Source organism: Corvus kubaryi, unplaced genomic scaffold, assembly GCF_017639235.1.
Source record: "Corvus kubaryi isolate FWS band 111438036 unplaced genomic scaffold, C.kubaryi_AGA036_p1.0 66, whole genome shotgun sequence".
Classification (NCBI taxonomy): domain Eukaryota; kingdom Metazoa; phylum Chordata; class Aves; order Passeriformes; family Corvidae; genus Corvus; species Corvus kubaryi.
In genome coordinates, this window is record NW_024582054.1 from 2442275 (window position 1) to 2460265 (window position 17991).

Consider the following 17991-nt stretch of genomic DNA (forward strand, 5'->3'; position numbering starts at 1 on the left):
TCTATTTTGTCAGCACAACTATACCTCTATTTATCAGATCTGTTTGGGAACTTTGCATTGCATAAAACAGTACTGTAGTTTGAGATGAATCCAGCAGCTCTTAACACAACACAAAATCACATCACTTTCGTTTGCTTTTTCTTTTAACTTAGGCCAAAGAGCTAAAAGGCCTGTTCTGGCTATAGGATTGAACTTGTATGAAGTTGTTTCTTTGTTTTAACTTTACCCAGAGTGGAGGGATGAGTTGGTGGATGAGCTGCAGGAAAAGTTGTGGGATGAGCTGCAACAGGAGGGTGCTGTACTGCTCCAGGTCCCTGCCCTGTAGGTGCATTCCCTCCTCCTTGTGACATGCTGCTCTGTGACTCATTGATCGTTGCATTGTTACTTGTGCAAGAAGCTCCACCTCCAGCATCTGAATCTTCAATATTTCCACCACTATTGCAGCCAGCTCCACAGCCTTTCCTTAGTCTGGAAACACAATGCAATTGATACATTAAGGTAGGCCTTCTAATCATTAGGATTCTAAGAAATGCTTCATGACAAGCAAAAGGCTTCACTCAGCACAATCCACAGCACTTCCCAAAATCAGTTAAAACTTGACTTTATTTTCTCAGAATATGCTTTGCAAATATAAATGCTTCTAAGAGATTGCGATTTTCTTCATGACAGCTATTCAATAACAGTTATTTATGACAAGTCAAATGCTCATATAAAACAGCTTTTTAAAAATTATGCCACCTCTGAATTACAACAAAGTGATACAATTTTAACTCTAAAATGCTCATAGAACATCCTGGTTATTTTAGGACAGTTTAGTAAACTTAAGCCACTTAACACACTAGTCATGTATAACTGTTACAATGCAAGACCTTTGTCTACACAGACTAGCAAGGAAAGAATGCTGGATTTTTAATATATTTGGCTTCTGTTACATTCAGTAATGCACTCACAACTGTTTGAAGCTGTCTTGGGGTGACTTGATGTGTATCCCCTATTGACACACATCATTCAAGCACATACTGAACATTCAGACAGAAGGTTAGCCACCATTTTCCAGTACATATATACATAACCACACAGTTTTTTCACCACATTGTCTACACTAATTCAAAAGGACACAACAACCACAGCACATTTCCTTCTGCCTTCAATTCCTACTCTACATTTCTCTTTTCCTGAAGCATAAACACCTTGGATTCAAATAGTGTTGTGTGTCATACTTTCACCTGTTATTCTATCAAGTTGGACAAGCTGGTGGCAGCAGGAGACAAACACCACAGACTGCGGTAAATGTGGCATTTTTGGCACTCTGGGTGAAGCAGCAAGTTCTGTTCTGATGTGCTGCAGATGTCTTAAGATAAATACGACCATCAGAACAGCTACAGGACTGCTCAGACTAGGGCACCAGCTCCTGGACCTAGTAAGAACTGGGACACACATTTCTGAATGCCACACTGCTGCCACTGTTGCTTTTGGAGCCACTGTCATAGAGCACCAGAAGTGAAGTAAAAGTTCTCATGGCCTATAAAACACAGCATGAGTTTGTACTGGATTACCCAGGGGTCACATGGAGAAATTATTATATTATCATTCCAGTTACTTGTTCTGGTGCTAACCTTAAGCATTATATAACATATAAGCACTTGTGTGATTTTGAACAACAGCTAAAGCCTGCATTAACTATGTATGAGCATGCCCTAACAACATTAATACAGGTATTTTCATGCTAAATATTTGCCAAACAGGAACCCTACCAAACTGTACCATTCTGTAAAGATGGTATTATAGACTGCAAAAGCAATGGTACTGAAAAAAAACAGTACAGAAGTTGCATTGTCTCTCATTATCAGACCTAATATTAGACCTGAAGTTGCAGTTCCTACATCTAGACTTTGTCCTGTTTCCTCTGAGCTCTCATTTACATAGTTTGTGGTGTATTACTCAGCCTTGGAGATTAATCCTGCACCAAAGCAGTTGCCATATGTTACTGATGTGCCTAAAATAAAAGTCAAGACTGATTTATTTTTATGTGACTGAGTATTATAAATTATGCTGTGTTGGGCCTGTACAAGACTAGTTAATGGAATATGAGAGCATGAACACATACTAATGAGAATCCCTTTCCTCGGCTCACCTGTGCCATGTAGACACTATGAAGTTCCTGATGTTTCCTAAGCTGATGGCTCCACCAAGAATGTCCTTTAGCTGTTCATGACTATCTGAATAGGAAGTAGTCAAAGGTGAGACATAGATGGGGTATCCAATTGGCTGGTCACAAGAGGAGTTGATCATGTTCCTCAGAGCTTGTTTAGCGTTTTGGATGCTTCCTCTTTCTGGATTACGATTACGCAAGAAGACAAGCTCCTGCTGCTGTCCTGCCCACAGGCCACGCACACACTCCTTATTCACCTGCAAAAGCCAAGTAGAGAGGCTGTGTCAGAAAGTGAAGCAATGAAAGCATGTGGTGACTGCTGTGTTATACCAAAGCCTTCGTGAGCATATGCAGTATTGCACTGCACAACTGCACGCACTCGTACGCAGTTCTTTAACAGGCTGAACTTAGGCACACAGGCTGCAACAGTGAGGATAAACAAATCTAAGAATAGGATGAGAAATAACATTTTAAGTGAGACGGAACTGATTTTCTGATACAATACTTGCACTGTATGAGAAGAACCAGCCCTACTAATAACAAAACAGTCAAGATTTGAGTTGAAGCAGCAGTTCGGTATAGTGATTAAGATACACCACAACTTGCTGTCACATTGTGAAACATACTCAAAGCTTACCTTAATGACCCTGAAACTGAGATAGCGCTTATTGAGCATAATGATTTTATATTCATTGGTGCCATCATCCATCACGTGACGCAGAGCAAGAAGAGACGGAGAATTGGAAAGAACTGCACTCCGCCAAGCGGGGTCCCCTTCATGTGCTATAACTAGATTTTCTTCATGGGTTGTTATAGCTTCATAAAGGACAGAAGGATCATCATATTCATCTGGAGAAGTGAAGTGATCCTGTTTCCAATAATACATGTTCAATAAGGTATGATTAACATTTCAGATGTAACCACACAAAAATAGAACATTTCACACCTCAAACTTTTGAAATGACCAGTGCATGATACAAAGTTAGCCATCAAAAGTATCAAATACCTACTTGAAGAACACTGTTAAAGATAACTTATTTTACAATAGATTGGTTCTGTTTGCTTGTGTTTGCTTCTTTTTTAACTTAAAACCAAAATAATTGGAAGGACCTGCCTATCACTGATTCAAGTAAATTTCTAGGTGAATTTTACACTAGATTTATATCTGTTTATACTGTTGGCAGAAGCCTTTTAGTTTTAGCTTCTCTTCTTATTCACGAGCCTCCAACTGTAAAACACACTTAAGTAAAGCTCTGATTATTCACTGAGACTGTACTATATATGAAAACAGCAGTAAGAAGAAAAACAATATTTACTATTAAAAAGTTCACATTAATACCTGATGACAAACTTTTTCAGCATCAGATACTATCAAGACAACTTACATTACTGCCAGTCAAATAAACACAAAACCTGCAAGTTCAATTCAGTATTGGATAACATTACTTCCTGGTTAAAAAAGAATTGTGGTTAATAGCTAAATTTTCACACTGACTGAAGCCTGGGTACGTTCATGCTCTACAAGTGAATAAAATAATCTTTCATAGATTAATATAATAATGTTCAGAACTTCTATCTTTTCATTGCTGGAGTGATCTGTATTTTTCTCACTTTTCATTCTCTGACTTCAATCAAACCCATTCTGCACAGTAACTCTCTGAGAACACTTAGAGAGTTGTTGAAGTGGTACTTCCGCTGGTTTCAACAATGATTTTGTAATTATTCTGCTTTGCTGTATGTACTCCCAACACACACACTGCTAAATTCAGAGTTTGTGTTACGTGAATGAGTTAATTCAATCACTGCTAGTTTTGGGGGACTCCAGACTCTGCAATGAAGGCAAAAAAATAAACTAATAATTTTTAAACTGCAACTAATACTTGTTTATTTATTATGATTTTCAAGCAATCTATTCTTCTTGCATACCAACACTTCTCCCCCCCTTACACAGTGCTTATCACTGTTAAAGTGATAAGTACATGTTTTCTTGTACTTGCTGAATACATACATGGGCTGGACAGAATTTGAGATTGTTCATCTTCACCTGCACTTCACTACAAAGAAACTCTAATTTCAGCTTATTCTCATTCTCACCTGAAACCTGTGATTACAACACTTCAGAATAAAAAGAACAAGAAAAACAACTCCCACTGGAGGAGAGGACTGTGCAGCTTTGAATGCATAACCTTAAAGCCTATTACATATGTGTGGGGAGGGAAGAGAGGGAAAATATGAGAGAAGCTGCTCATAAGGGAAGTCTCCAGATAGGTATGAAACAATGCTTGACATGTTCTCTGATTTACAGTTAATGTAATTTTCAAGCTCTGAGCATAAACATTCCCTTTTCTGCGGTATCACCTTCCACAAAAGCTACAATAAATCAAAGGACAAGACCATAATGCTCCCTTGTTTTCAGTTGTCAATTTCTATCACAGTCCTTTTATTCTCATCCTCTTTTTCCTCTCTCCCAGACACTTAGTTTTAAAAGAAAAAATGCACAGAAATAAAAGACTGGACATATCTTTCTGTGTAATCTCTCACCTGATGTAGCTTCAGTGACATCCGTATTCCAGGAACCACTACTTTCCTCAGCAATTCCATGTCAGCAAAGATCCATTCATCTCTAATTGAAGATATACGGAAGTCACCCTTAAACAGGGCATGAAGGCCATACAAGAAGGATTCCAGGTTACTGTTGAAGGGGAAAAAATCATGAAAACAGCTCAAGTATTAACAGAAGTACAAACAGATCCATAGTTATTATCACTGAAAAGGACAGAAAATGCTGAGCTGCACAGAAAGGCACACAATTCTTCTCTACCAAGGTAAGCTACAGGATAAGACAGGGAAAAGATGTGTGTGTAAAAAAATCTAGTACATTAGATGTCTACCTACACTGAACAGGTAATGAACAAACTATATATGCAACAGACTATTTACATGGACTAAAGTAAACAGAAACACCATGAGGAGTGCCTGATTTCATTCTGAAGATTTTTAAAGGGAAAACTTTTCAGGGTATGTAACACAACGGACCAGTTAAAGAGGGTATGCAACTTCAATTGCCCATGCTTTAGAACAAAATAAAAATCTTGTCAACTTTTCATGCTTAAAAGGCATTGTTTTCAATTACTAAGCTAATTTAAGAGTGAAAAATCAAATATGCTCTAATAAATCTTGCAACTCCATATCTGCACAACCTTCAAGAGGCAACTGGCTGGTACTTAGAAGAATTAATTAACAGTTGCACTGAACATGAAGTAGAACAGTTTTTATAGTCAGCACCCAGCTAACCAATAGCTTCCACATCCAATTATGCTTCTTTTTAAGCCACCACCTTGTGATTTCCTGAACCTTATAGCTGTATTTTACATTTGCTTTCTAGAGTTGAGGCTGTCAGTCTTCAAGAAAGTTGCCATATGACAAGAGAATTGAGCTGAAGATTTGTACGAACCACAACTGCTTGCCACAGAGCCAGCTAAACTGTGACATTTATCACAACAATCTCATCTAACATCCACCAAGGCATATCAGTTTTTCATTTTAAGAAACTTTTCTCTTCTTCCCCTTACTTCCTATAGGACATCTACTTGATGCAGGAAATGGAGCTTACTTTTAGAACTCTATCAGTTCCTGGTTTTTTTTTCCATTGGTTATAACGGGTCTTTACCCATACCAGAATTCCCATCTTGAATTAGTTCAATAAAACAATATGCTGAAATTCAAGTTCTCCCTCATTTGTTTTTCTTTAGTTACACAGTTACACAGCAAACCTGCCCAGTTTAAGGAAAGATGACATTAATTATCTATTTCTTCTATGAAAAGGTAGTCATCTAAAACTTAATCTAAGAACTCAGATTTTGAGGACAGGAAGCTTACAGCAACGTTTTATTACCTAGACATATGATGTGAAGCTGTTCCCAATGCTCTCCGCCCCAGAACACACAGTCCATAGCACAATGTCACTAGGGGTGAGTCTTTACTTGAATCCAGTGGCTTGTAATAACAAAAGAAAAAATAATAAATTAGGTGAATGGAATAAAGAAATGGCCACTGAAAAAGATGATTCTGACAGCAGGAGTAAAAAGACCCAAACGTAGCAGTTTTCAAGCATGTGTATGTACCTACCACAGCAGTTACTCTTAAAAAAATCAATTCTGTTTCAAAGTCTGAGTAAGAGTTTTACAAGTACCTAAGAATATTTGTAAAGGCAATCACACAGATTAACTGAAACAAGACAAACTGTTAGCTAAACAGATGTATGCTACATTCCCCATGGGTATGTGTATCTTGTAGGCAAACTGCTGATTAGCAAAACCATGGGGTTTAGACAAAAATATTTTCAGTGAATATAGTGGATTACCACTGGTTAGAAGTATTTAAGCCTGATTTACCTGAGAACTTCCCTGGACTACAGCTTTAGTCAAGGGGTTAGTTAGCGGAGACCTGCCCTCAGTTCAAAGCCAGTAGTATAGCCAGGGTATATAATACCCTAGCGAACGGCATCACTCAATTAAATGATTAAATCTGATTTTCAGTACACATACAAAATATTTCATGTTCATTTTTTGGAGGGAAATCATTTTCTTTGGCTGTTGTTTGACCACAGGACTTTAAGTCTCACCCCTGTTAAAACTGGCTTCTAACTGATCCTTTACCTCCAAAGCCAAACTGAACTTTTAAAGTCTTGGATCCTTCATTAAACATGCAAATTCCAATTATATTCCTGTCCCTTTAATCTCAGTCAAATTCCGCTTATTCTCAAAGGCAACACTAATCTGACTACACCACAGAGTTATTTTGTAAACAGTAAGAAGTCAGGGCATTCCTCTACAAACATACTAACACTCCTATTTAAAAGGTGGAAGGATTGCAGAAAGAAGAAAAGGCTGAATATGGGACGATTGTTTCCATAAGCCAACAATTCCAGTGGTCCAAAGGAATGGTATAGTGTGTTCACTGAGAAAGGAGTAAGTCTTACAAGCTCGCAACATGTATCTTGGGTTTTAGGGACTTTGGTTTTGGTGCTTTTTTGTTTAAGTTAGGGTTGATTTGTGAACACTAAGCACAAAACATCAATTCTGCAGACATACCCTTTTGCATGTAGATAAATACCTAAGATTCAACTGGTTGATTTGAGCTGGCAAATAAAATTCATTAATGAACTGGTTAAACCATACACTACTTACAGAATTTATTAAATTCAGATCTCAAAAGTGGAAGATCAAAACCACTTCAATCAAAATACTTTAATTATACATACCTATTTTAAAAATCAGCATTAAACCCATCTGTAAGTCAAACCAACAGGAAAAAAGTAACACCATCTGAGAGTAGTGAATGGCTTTCCTCACATACTTACCTTTTCTCTTCGAGAGCAGCAATATTCTATCCAGTTCAAATATATCATACAGAAGCTCTCTCTTGAGATCCCTGCCAGCCGGTGGTCATAATCCTCATCAATATTGGGGTTAAATGTTGGGTCTACATCCACATAATTGCGGTCTGTGCACAGCCGCAGTCCTTCCTGCATTGTCTCGTTAGCTAACCATTCCTCTAGCTTGGGAGATGTTGTGACATAGTAGATGATTCCCTGAAACAGTAGCAGTTAAAAATATGAGTCAGTATTGCAATTAAAAAAAAACCCAGTCAGCAATCTCAATTGTTTTCAACTTATTTGCATTCTTTTCCTGACAATGAACCAAAGTGATACACAGTAGCATTTCTATAGCTCACAGGTGCAACAGATTTGCACAGAAAACACAACACAGGTGGTGCATAGGAGTATTTTTCAAAGACTGTCAGGATTTCTGAAGCCTACACTGAAGGAGTAAGGAAAGGAAAAAAGGATGGGGATAGGATCCTCACTGTAATTTTTGCACAAAACAAATACATAGAAATTTTTATCTAGTTAACATGGACATTTAGACACTGAATTTCTAAAGAATTCTGAATTAAAAAAAGCTAAAATACCAAACAGTTTAAGACCCCTGTGCTAGGGAAGACAACTTGTGTGCATGTGTGAATAAGTATCTTGGAAACATTTTAACCTGAAAATTTTCAGCTCTCAGAAAGAGAGTAGTTTATGAAAGATCTCAATTAGTACACTGATCATCTGAAAGGATCTGAGGCCTAGACTTCTTAAAACTGGAGAAGAGGGCTTGTTTCTTTTTTAAGAACCAAAGATGGGTTTGGACAGCTTATGAAGACCAAAGCAGCTCAGCTTTTTCTACAGAAAAACTAAGCAACTTCTCATTTACAACAGAGCTATTGTATCGGGGTAACAGTTTTAAAGGTTCTATTCCAGCTTCAGCTGGGAGGTGTCCTCTCTCTGATCTAGACTACAGGGTCATTGTCCTGCTCATGCACCAGGATACCGAGTCACCATCAGTACAACAAACTCTGTCCTCCTTTGAAGAAGGTGTTCATACATCTGTAATTATCAACACACCTTATGATCCTCACATGACAGACATTATGAGCTCAAGACATTAAGCATTTCCCAGGTGTAACCCAGCCTGCCTCCCTCCACGGGCTGCACTGATCCGAACCATACCTTCACATAGTAAGTGGTGAGAATTTTCCGGAGATCAAAGACTTGAAGCATGGAAGCTGCACTGTTGTCAGTGATGCTGTAACCCTCCAGAACATACTTTGTTACAAGCACTTCCCAAGCCAGCCAACGCTGCCCAAAGGCAGCATTAAAGGAAAGCATGTGAGGAAGGTGGCCTGGTTCACAGCAACAAAAACCTTCGTCTTCCTCTACACCTTCAGTGATGGCCTCTACTTCTCGTTGCTGACAGTAAGTTCCTTAGGAGAAAACAGAGGAAAGAAGAAAGAGTTGAATGCTTTATGAGATTGTTTTAATGTGAACTTGTGTTTAGAAGACTTTAAAATTCAACTTATTTCCAATTAAATTCTTTTAACACTAAGTGAACTATCTGCCAACAAACAAAAGATTTAGATAGCTTAATTTATCACTCTAGGATCTGATTTTAGTTAGGTTTCTCTAACAAGTAATCATGTTGCACTAAAATGGAAAGAGGGACTTAGCATCAAGTGACAGGAGCATCAAGAGGCCCTACAGGCCATTTTCAAAGCAATTTATTAACAGGAAAGAACTGAAAAAACATCAGTTTCCAAAGCAGAAGCCTACTTTTTAGTGCACACAGTTAAGGAAGTCTAGGACACTCACCTCTGAATTCAAGCCCCCTCAGCTGGAAGGTGACCAAGCCGTTTCCTATCTCTATAAGGTGTACTAGTGCATTGAGGTAGTCAGAGGCTAGAATGAAGCAGTCCCCAGTACTGTAGTTTCCCCAGCGACCCAACAACAAATCTCCACATAAGCTGTGCTGAAGGGAACGGGTTAAATGTTCATAGAAGATAGAATTCAGGTTGTTATCATCTGAACCTGCAGGAAGAGGGGATTTAGGTTATGTGAAACTGCAGAAAAACATCAAGCTTGAATGTCAATTATTACTTCACATTGAATCCCACGTTTTTGTTAACGGCAATGCTGTTCCAAGGTCATACTCTACCCCCACTTCCCCTTTTTTTAAGGAATAACTACTCCAAATGAATGCCGAGTCACATTTGTATTTCAAACCAAATTTTCTCTTAGCCACCCCTCCATTTTCCAAATTATTCCTTCAGTTCCACTCACGCATCTCCCATCAACCTATTCAAGATAACGAAGTGTAAAACCAAAGGAGCACAGACATATCTCAGTAATGTCTATTGTACTGGTCTCATCACCATGGTATTGAGAGATCCTCAAATAATACTTGGCACTTTTTCAATTACTCAAGAATAAAAAGCAAAAAAGTTTAATGCATGCTACAATTATAAATAAAAAGGTAAAAGCAGGAACACAAGCCCTAAGAGTGAAATCAAAATTTATGGGAGAGCCTAAAGAATAAAGCAAGTGAGATGATGGGAGAAAAAATAACAGACAGAGCAACAGAGAGGTTGGGCACAGTTGGACAAGATCAGAGGGCAAACTGATCATGAGTCCTATAAAAATCCAATAAAAGCCATTTACATTTGGAAAAAAAGCCACTACAAGAAAACTCACCCCTCAAAAAAAACCCCAAAAAACCCCACCAACCCACTTCTCAAACAACCCCATCTCCCCTGCAAAAAAACCAACCCCCAAAAAAACCTCCAAACCAACTACCAAAATCCAGCTAGGAGAGTTACCTGGATTCCGATCAAGCTGTGAAGCCAGTCTAGTATTTGAATGATCCACACGTTTTGTGCTGAAAGAATAAAATAAAGCATGCTTAACACAAAATATATTACTGTAAGAATGTCTATGGAAAGAAACTTCTAATACAATGTTAAATATTCCCACTGAAATAGTTTCAAAAAGTTATTTTAAAATAACTTCAGATGCATATTTGCTGCTCTTCTCATATGTAGAAGTATTTTCTGCCTGCGATAGCATTATAATGCCTAATAAAGTTTGTCCACAGTAAATGGCCATAATCTTGCACGTTAGGTAAAAGTGCATATATTTTCTTAGATATCATAAAGGTTTAGATATGAGAAAAACTTAATTAAATTAGCACAGCTAACATTTCAGTAGACTTTAGTGAAATACTAATTTTTAGACAGTTCTTTCATTGTCTGAAATTACAACCACAACACTTTAATCTAAGATTTGAAACATCGCATTTAAACTGTAATAATGTTAGAAGGGAAATAATAAATACCAGAAATATCCATTCAACTTCCTCTATGCTGTTTATACAATACTTGATTGGTCTAATACTCTATCAGCAATAGGGAACTTAAGAGAAAACAAAAGGAAGCACAATCTGACCTGAAGATTCTTTTACTACTGATCCCACCTCGAACAAAAAAAATACTTACTTTAAAAGATCTTTATATTAAGTTTAACCAGTTTTGCTGTGAGCAGAGAAATAATGAACAGAGGTAAAATACACCTATGAGCTGTTCCTCTAAACCTTTTTATACGTAAACTCACTTTTTGATTAAAATTGCACTTCACAGCACCATAAATTCTATGTTTAAAATCACCAGGACGGCATATCTCTAAGTAGAAATTACTTAAGCAGCTGAAGCAAATGTTCCTAGTGTAAAAAACAGCTGCTACAGTATTTCAGAAACAGGTTTAGAGAAAACTTTCAATGCTATACACTGGTTTTCTTTGAGGGGGGAAAAAAATAGCAGAAATTAGCAAGTTTAAAAAAAAAAAAACAAACAAAACCCCTACACCAACACTTTAGACATATTTACACTATTAAAAACGAAGTTTTTTAAACTTTATTTCACCTACTTGTAGTCTCTTTCCCAGAATTTGACAGGCCTGGCATATGAAGTGATGAATATTGCACTTCCCAGAAAAGGATTCAGTGGAGTAGAGAAGAAAGCTGACACAGCTGCTTGGACAAACAACATGGCAGAATCTGTAGGATAAGAGAATTAAGGAAAGCAAAGCAACAACTACTTTTTTTTAGCTTCTGTGATAGTGTTCAATACAGACAGCAACACCAATGAAGAGCAAAACGAGTTCCCTATGAATTTCTATGCAGTGAAGTATGTTTGTAGTATTTCCAGCAATAAGGGGATTATTTTTGTTTTTAAAAACAGAAATAGATGAAAACCCAGCACTAGACATGACAGTCATTCCCAAAAATTCCATTGAGAATACTAACTCAGCACTCCATTCAGACCAGCCTACAGAAGTCCAAAATGCAAAACTCAAGTACTAAAACCATAATTAGTGACTCCTGTAAAAGGGAATGGCTATCCAAAGAAGAGCTGTGTGACTTTCAGAAATAATTCTGGTCCATGTTTCTTTTATGTCATAAGTCTATTCCTACTGTTACTGTAGAATTCATAGCATTGTAACAAGGCAGAAAGCGTGAACAGTTTCTTTGTAAATACTCACTAGACAAACCTGTTCCTTCAGTAGTCTTACCCCATAATGCAGAATCCATTATAACACAATACTCAGAAGTTATAAATACACAACTTCAGGAGAAAGTTTGCATTTTCAAAGGATACGTGGCACAGCAAAGGGCTGGGCAAAAGCATGGAAGGCAGACCCCCATGTGATCTGCCAGGGAGCAATGTAGGTATATACAAATCTCAATTTATAAAAGAGTTCCCAAAGCTAAAGAAGAAAAAAAAAAAAAAGAGAAAAACAATTCAGTGTTTTTAGGTAAGAACCAACATGTTTTGCATCCTGAGGAATTTACTGGTCATCCTAGAGTTCTTACTGGTCTACCAGAAGCTTTGAGACTTACAAAAGGGATGTAATTATAAAAGCAAGTAACATAACATGCACTTAATTGTTCTACGTACAAACTCAGGAGATGTTTAGAAAGTTACATAAGGTTTATCAAGCCAACATAAATGCTTTGGGAAAGAGAAACCTTAGTTGCCTTACAGCATATCTGTTACAGTACAAAAGACTGAGAATCTGCAAGATTACCTATCAGATAGGACTATCCATTTGTTTTCCCCTTTGGATGAACTGAAACACCTAAAAATAGAGTTAAAAGTTACCTTGCTGAAGAGTATGGACATGAAGAAGAGATCTAGCAGCATGGTCTCAGTAAAACTTTTGTAATCAAAAGTAAAGAAGAGCACTGTGAAAATAACAGTGACATACTGGCACGTTGGGCTACTGAATGATGAACGCAGTAACTTCAAGCCAGCTATTGTGATCATTAAAGCACCCAACCTGTGTAAGGAAGTCACACAAAACAGTTATTAACTGTTATCTGAACGGGGTTTAAAGAACACAAGTTGTTGCTGTCATGCAAGACCAATCTCTTCAAACTTTGATTTGGGTTTGCTTTTGAAATTGGGGGGCGGGGAAGGTGGAGGGGTGTTACTTGTTTGTTGGTTTTTTTAAAGACAACTTCAGATTTTTTCTTTAAAAGGTTACTAAGTCTTTTCATCAGTATCCTCAAGCTAATCAATGTTCAAGAATTAGCATTATTTCTAAGTGTGCCACTAAAAAAAAAATTAAGAGATGAAATATCCTTGAACTCTGAAGAGAAACTTGGTCTTTAATTTAGGTTATGAATACTGAAATGCAAAAAGGCAAGATTAATCATCAAGAGGATGAGAATGAACACTGGATTATCACTTCCTACATGACTACATTGCTCTAATTTCTATTGAGGGAACTGCAATTTTTTCAGACATAGCAACTGACAAATCAAATGGTTATTGAGAAATTAAAGTAACACAATGGCAATATTCCTCCCAAAGGTCTCATAGTGACAGTGACAACAAACCCAAAGCAAGGATTTACCACATGCAGGGATTAAAATTAAGAAAGCCAAAAAAGCTACCCCCACACCCCCCAAAAATTAATCTAACAACCTGCCCTTCCAATATATTTTCCATTTTGTTTCAATATTTATACTCTCTTGTTCTAAATGAATAGAACTTTAAATCCAAAAGAGACACCTTGCTACTGTTTCTTGGAGATAAAAAATGTAGGGCCTATTATTGAGCTATCACTTGCTGAGACAGTCAGATACACTGCTCAAGGGATTATAACTAAGACTCAATTTAAGAAGCAGTGTGCAATTCCATCTGGATATGGATTATACTTAGGGGCTAGGAAGTCTGAGGAATTCCTTGATGAGAGAAGAAAGCTACAGAGGGGCTGCAAGCTGGCACACCAACTCAGGGAACAAGTCTGAAATTTACACCTGAACCAGAACATATCAACACTATCTTGAACTTGCCATCTGGATAATCATATTATAGACTGACTGAAGCTTAACAAGCAAACTTATCCCACTACTAGGTAATTCCACAACATGCAATCAAGACAGTATATACTAGGAGTTGAATGATTTATCTTCATGGGAGTTTCTAGTTTAACAGTGTAATACTCCAATCAGTTTAAGTCAGCTTTATCAGGGCTTTTAAAAAAAGAAAAGCTTTATTTATTCCTTGCCTTACTCTTAAGACAGCACCATTAAGGTATTCTGTCTTCCCATAGAAGTCCCTATTTAATTTTCCACCACAGCAGACATACTCAAGATCACTTGATAGCCTTTTATACTTACTCAGTATCCAGTTTCTTTGGACTAGCAATATTCTTAGCGCTGCTACTAAGCTCATTGAGGACTATCAGTGGATAGATAACATTCTTCTCTACAAAAAGGAGCCAAATGTGAAGTTTCTCAAACCACATAACATGCGCAGCATCTGTCAAGATACATTAAAAAAGAAATCAGATGGCACTGTCAAATCAAAAAATTTCTGCTTACAAAATAAAGATTCTTGATCCGAGTAACTTGGATTAACTGTCTTCTCACAATGGACTTTTGTAGTTTTATTTAACCAAAATAAAGAGAAGCTCCTGTCAGCAGCCCCAGTAGAGTTTTTGCACTGTTCACACAACAACAGAACAGTTTGCAAGCTACATGCTTACTCTACACAGAAGGAAACAAACTGGGTTCCACCTCTTCAATAATTTCAACATTGCCATAGACAAAATGCATCATTTAAACAGCTTCATCTCATGCAAAAGGATGTTTTCCAACCATAGTCAGTCTGAAAGACTCCTGTTTTCCAACTCTTCGATACAGAAGAGCCTATGTAACCTGCCAACACAAGTGTCTATCACTTGAGCAACTTCTTTTAAACTTCTATAAGAATTTTAAGATATGTTTCAAATTAATGCAAATTAAGATAAGAAAATTTATTCTACAATATAGGCTAGAAGAGCTTATATCAAAACTTACGGTAAACATTGATGCCTTCATAAAGGGTTAAGGCACACTTGAAAGAGGCTAGAAAAGGTGCTGTGAGTGACTACACATGTCTACATGAACCCCAGCAAGAACTCACATTCCTTTTCAAGAGAAGCCATAAAGACTATTAGTCATTGACATGGCATGAATTCTCTTTAAGTTACAGGGACCAAATCAGAAGATGTTACAAACTGTTATTTAACATTACTGGTTATGGCTTCCATCTTTCCCGAAAATACTAATACATACAAAAATACTGAAGGCCAGGTATCAGCAAAAGGACACCAACTACAGCGTCTCTAGTTTTAGAGATTAAAAAGTTAAGGCATACAGTTGCACTTTTCACTTCTTCCAGATAAAGTCTGACATCATCCTACAATTGCTGTTCATGTTTATCCATCTTTACACGCAATCGCTGGGGAAAAAATCCCACAAGTTAGACATCAATGAAAAGACCACACTGAATGGTTGCTACAAAGGTATGAAGTTTGTGAATCAATTCTGACAATTCTCTGTTCCTGAAAGCAGCAGAATGCTTTCTTGTCTTGACAACTACTTGAAAAGAAAAACCAATTTCAGTTGTTTCCAAGGCCTTTCAGACACAAATTTCATGAATCTGCTGTTAAAACCAAAAACATTCCAACAGTGAAGTCCCCACAATCTACCACAACATTTATCCATTCTGGAAAACTGATGAGCAGTATAACTTCATCTTTTCTGCATCTCTGGGGAAAGATTTCATAGGCTTTAGCACAAGCTGCAAGCACATGTCTATGCAGATCAACTTGTAAGACTGGTCCCTTGGTGTCTTTATCCATTAGTTGGCCACTTGCACTATTGCTGTTGTTAAACATGTCAACAAAACTATTAAAAACCAAATCTGTGCCAGGATGAAGTCTCCACCAGCATTTCCATACCTAATCCTCTAAAACATTTGAAAACTTGCTATGTTGAGGAAATACATAGTGAAACACACTCGATTGTTATGAAAAATTCTTGAAGCAATCATTAGCACAAATTTTGACACTTATGGTTTTGAAGATTATGTTTTAATGGAGCTGCTCTGAGACAATGTTAACACTTGTATTATCATCATCAGTTAAACGATACATAAAACATCATGGAATCAAAGCATGAGGAACTGAGAAACGAATTCATTTATAGATTAGATATAATTAAACTCTCCAGTGGTGAGAATAATAAAGATATTAATTATATGAATAGGCAACAAGTTGGTCAGCAACTACAGCAAGTTCAAGAAAGTTACAAACAATACTTACTCCGGACTTCAAACTGATGGTATTCCTTGGTTTTCAGCAGCGGGTGAGAAAAGCAGTGCCAAGGAAGCTGCTTTCGGAGTTGAGGCAGAACATAATGGGTCACAAAGCCTACCGTACCCACCAATGCATAGAGAACATAACTTAAAATAGGCTAAAAAGAAGAATTGAAGAAATTAAGGTTTGTGTTTTATAAACAAAATAAAATATTACTTCGCTAGTGTATTTTTCAGCATCCAGGCAGGTGCTCCTGTAATAATAATAATTATAATGGGAATGTATTTCTTCATGAGAAACTGTACTACCAATTTTAAGATAAAACAAGAAACCCTGTGAGAAAAAAACCCCCTTCATATCTAACAAATTTTCACTAAGCTGAAATGCACTTTCAAGTAAAAATAGTACACCAATCTTCTTGCACAGTTCATTGCTTCTGACCCATATGCACTTCATTTTATAAAGGTATTATTCTCTAAAGGCTGAACCCAATTTACATTTCCATCGGCTGGATAAAAGGCGGTATAAGAACAAGCAAAAACAAATCATTAACTTCACATTCTCTTGAGAAGGTAAGAAGCCTCCCACAAGACCAATCCCTTCCACAGAAATCACAAAATACTGCAAAATTAACACGGGATTATGGCTGGTTTCACAATAATGCTTTCTACTCTTTAAAATTTTCTCTAAATTTCTAGATAAGTCATTGCAAAACTGGGATTGCATTATCTTGTCATAAGCTCTTCGTGAACTCCGTGAAGCCCAAGGCTATTGAACTACATAACTGGTGAAGAGCATACAGCCAAGTCTCTCAAAAATGGGGGAAAGCAACATTCAGGTGGAGAGCTGAAATCCAACCATACAACAGAAGGGATATTTTCCTCAGCAAACACAAGTACACATGCTTAAGTAACACACTTCACCTGAAAATACGAAGTTACCTAAATGCATATGCTTTTTAAAATTAGTTTCTTACTTTAACTTTAGTTAGCAGCAGGAAGGTAAAATCCTTCTAAAATACATGCAAGAAATTTTCATTTGCCTTACATAAGGCTGTTCATAAGGTAGTCAATGGTTCCATAACAAGAATACCGAAATAAGAAACTCAGTAACTGCAGCTCTCGAGGGAAATGCTTTACTTAAACTCAAGCACAGGATCTAGTCCCATGCCATTATCATCAAGAGCCACATACAGACATTCAAAGTATCCAAAGCAGTAATACTAGCTAGACTGACAAGTAAAAAACTTGAAACTCAGATGATCTTTGAAGTCCTGTAAATAATCATTCCAGTAAAGGGGTACTCCCTGATTCTACAGTCTACAAACAGCCATGCCAGCATGGAACTGCTAAGTCAAGGTTCAGCCCCTCAAACTTTATGCACTAATCCTTTTAAACATTTTTTTAAAGTTTCATTTTTCCTTATTCCAAAATGAGCTTGACACTATTTGAGATAGATAAACAAAAGTGTGTTTTATGTCAGAGGCTAAAATAAAAGTCTAGAATATAAGAAGAAACTAGAAAAGAACTAAGGAAGATGACTTTTTGAGTACATAAAAGTGAAGACCTTCAGTCATGTACTTGTCACCGTATACGTTTAAACACTAAAACTAAGCAGAAGACTTGGTGAACTACCAGAATAAGCTTTATATCACATGAGGGTAATCGCATACAGAAGGCCAACTGAAGTAACATCTTACCTGTAAAACTGTAAATACTGTACTGACATGAATTGCAAAATAGAGGACACCAATGACTATACACACAATCAGGTCAGACTGCAATCGTTCACTCTGCAAAGTCAAAATAAAATT

The 17991-nt window shown here is 37.1% G+C and overlaps 1 protein-coding gene across 9 annotated transcripts in view; it reads right to left on the minus strand.

Annotated features, from left to right (window-relative positions):
* The window catches only part of PCNX1 (pecanex 1), an 82619-nt gene that overhangs the window by 11930 nt on the left and 52698 nt on the right, over window positions 1-17991 (minus strand). For all 9 annotated transcript variants that reach the window (XM_042048128.1, XM_042048123.1, XM_042048127.1 and 6 more), the window contains 15 exons: window positions 17878-17970; window positions 16185-16335; window positions 14215-14356; window positions 12689-12866; window positions 12185-12293; window positions 11454-11583; window positions 10352-10410; window positions 9348-9563; window positions 8709-8962; window positions 7515-7745; window positions 6048-6148; window positions 4694-4844; window positions 2790-3020; window positions 2135-2409; window positions 227-468 (listed from right to left, as the gene is read on the minus strand). In XM_042048128.1, the coding sequence (XP_041904062.1) occupies window positions 227-468; window positions 2135-2409; window positions 2790-3020; window positions 4694-4844; window positions 6048-6148; window positions 7515-7745; window positions 8709-8962; window positions 9348-9563; window positions 10352-10410; window positions 11454-11583; window positions 12185-12293; window positions 12689-12866; window positions 14215-14356; window positions 16185-16335; window positions 17878-17970 (2563 nt within the window). The remainder of the gene's footprint in view (window positions 1-226; window positions 469-2134; window positions 2410-2789; window positions 3021-4693; window positions 4845-6047; window positions 6149-7514; window positions 7746-8708; window positions 8963-9347; window positions 9564-10351; window positions 10411-11453; window positions 11584-12184; window positions 12294-12688; window positions 12867-14214; window positions 14357-16184; window positions 16336-17877; window positions 17971-17991) is intronic.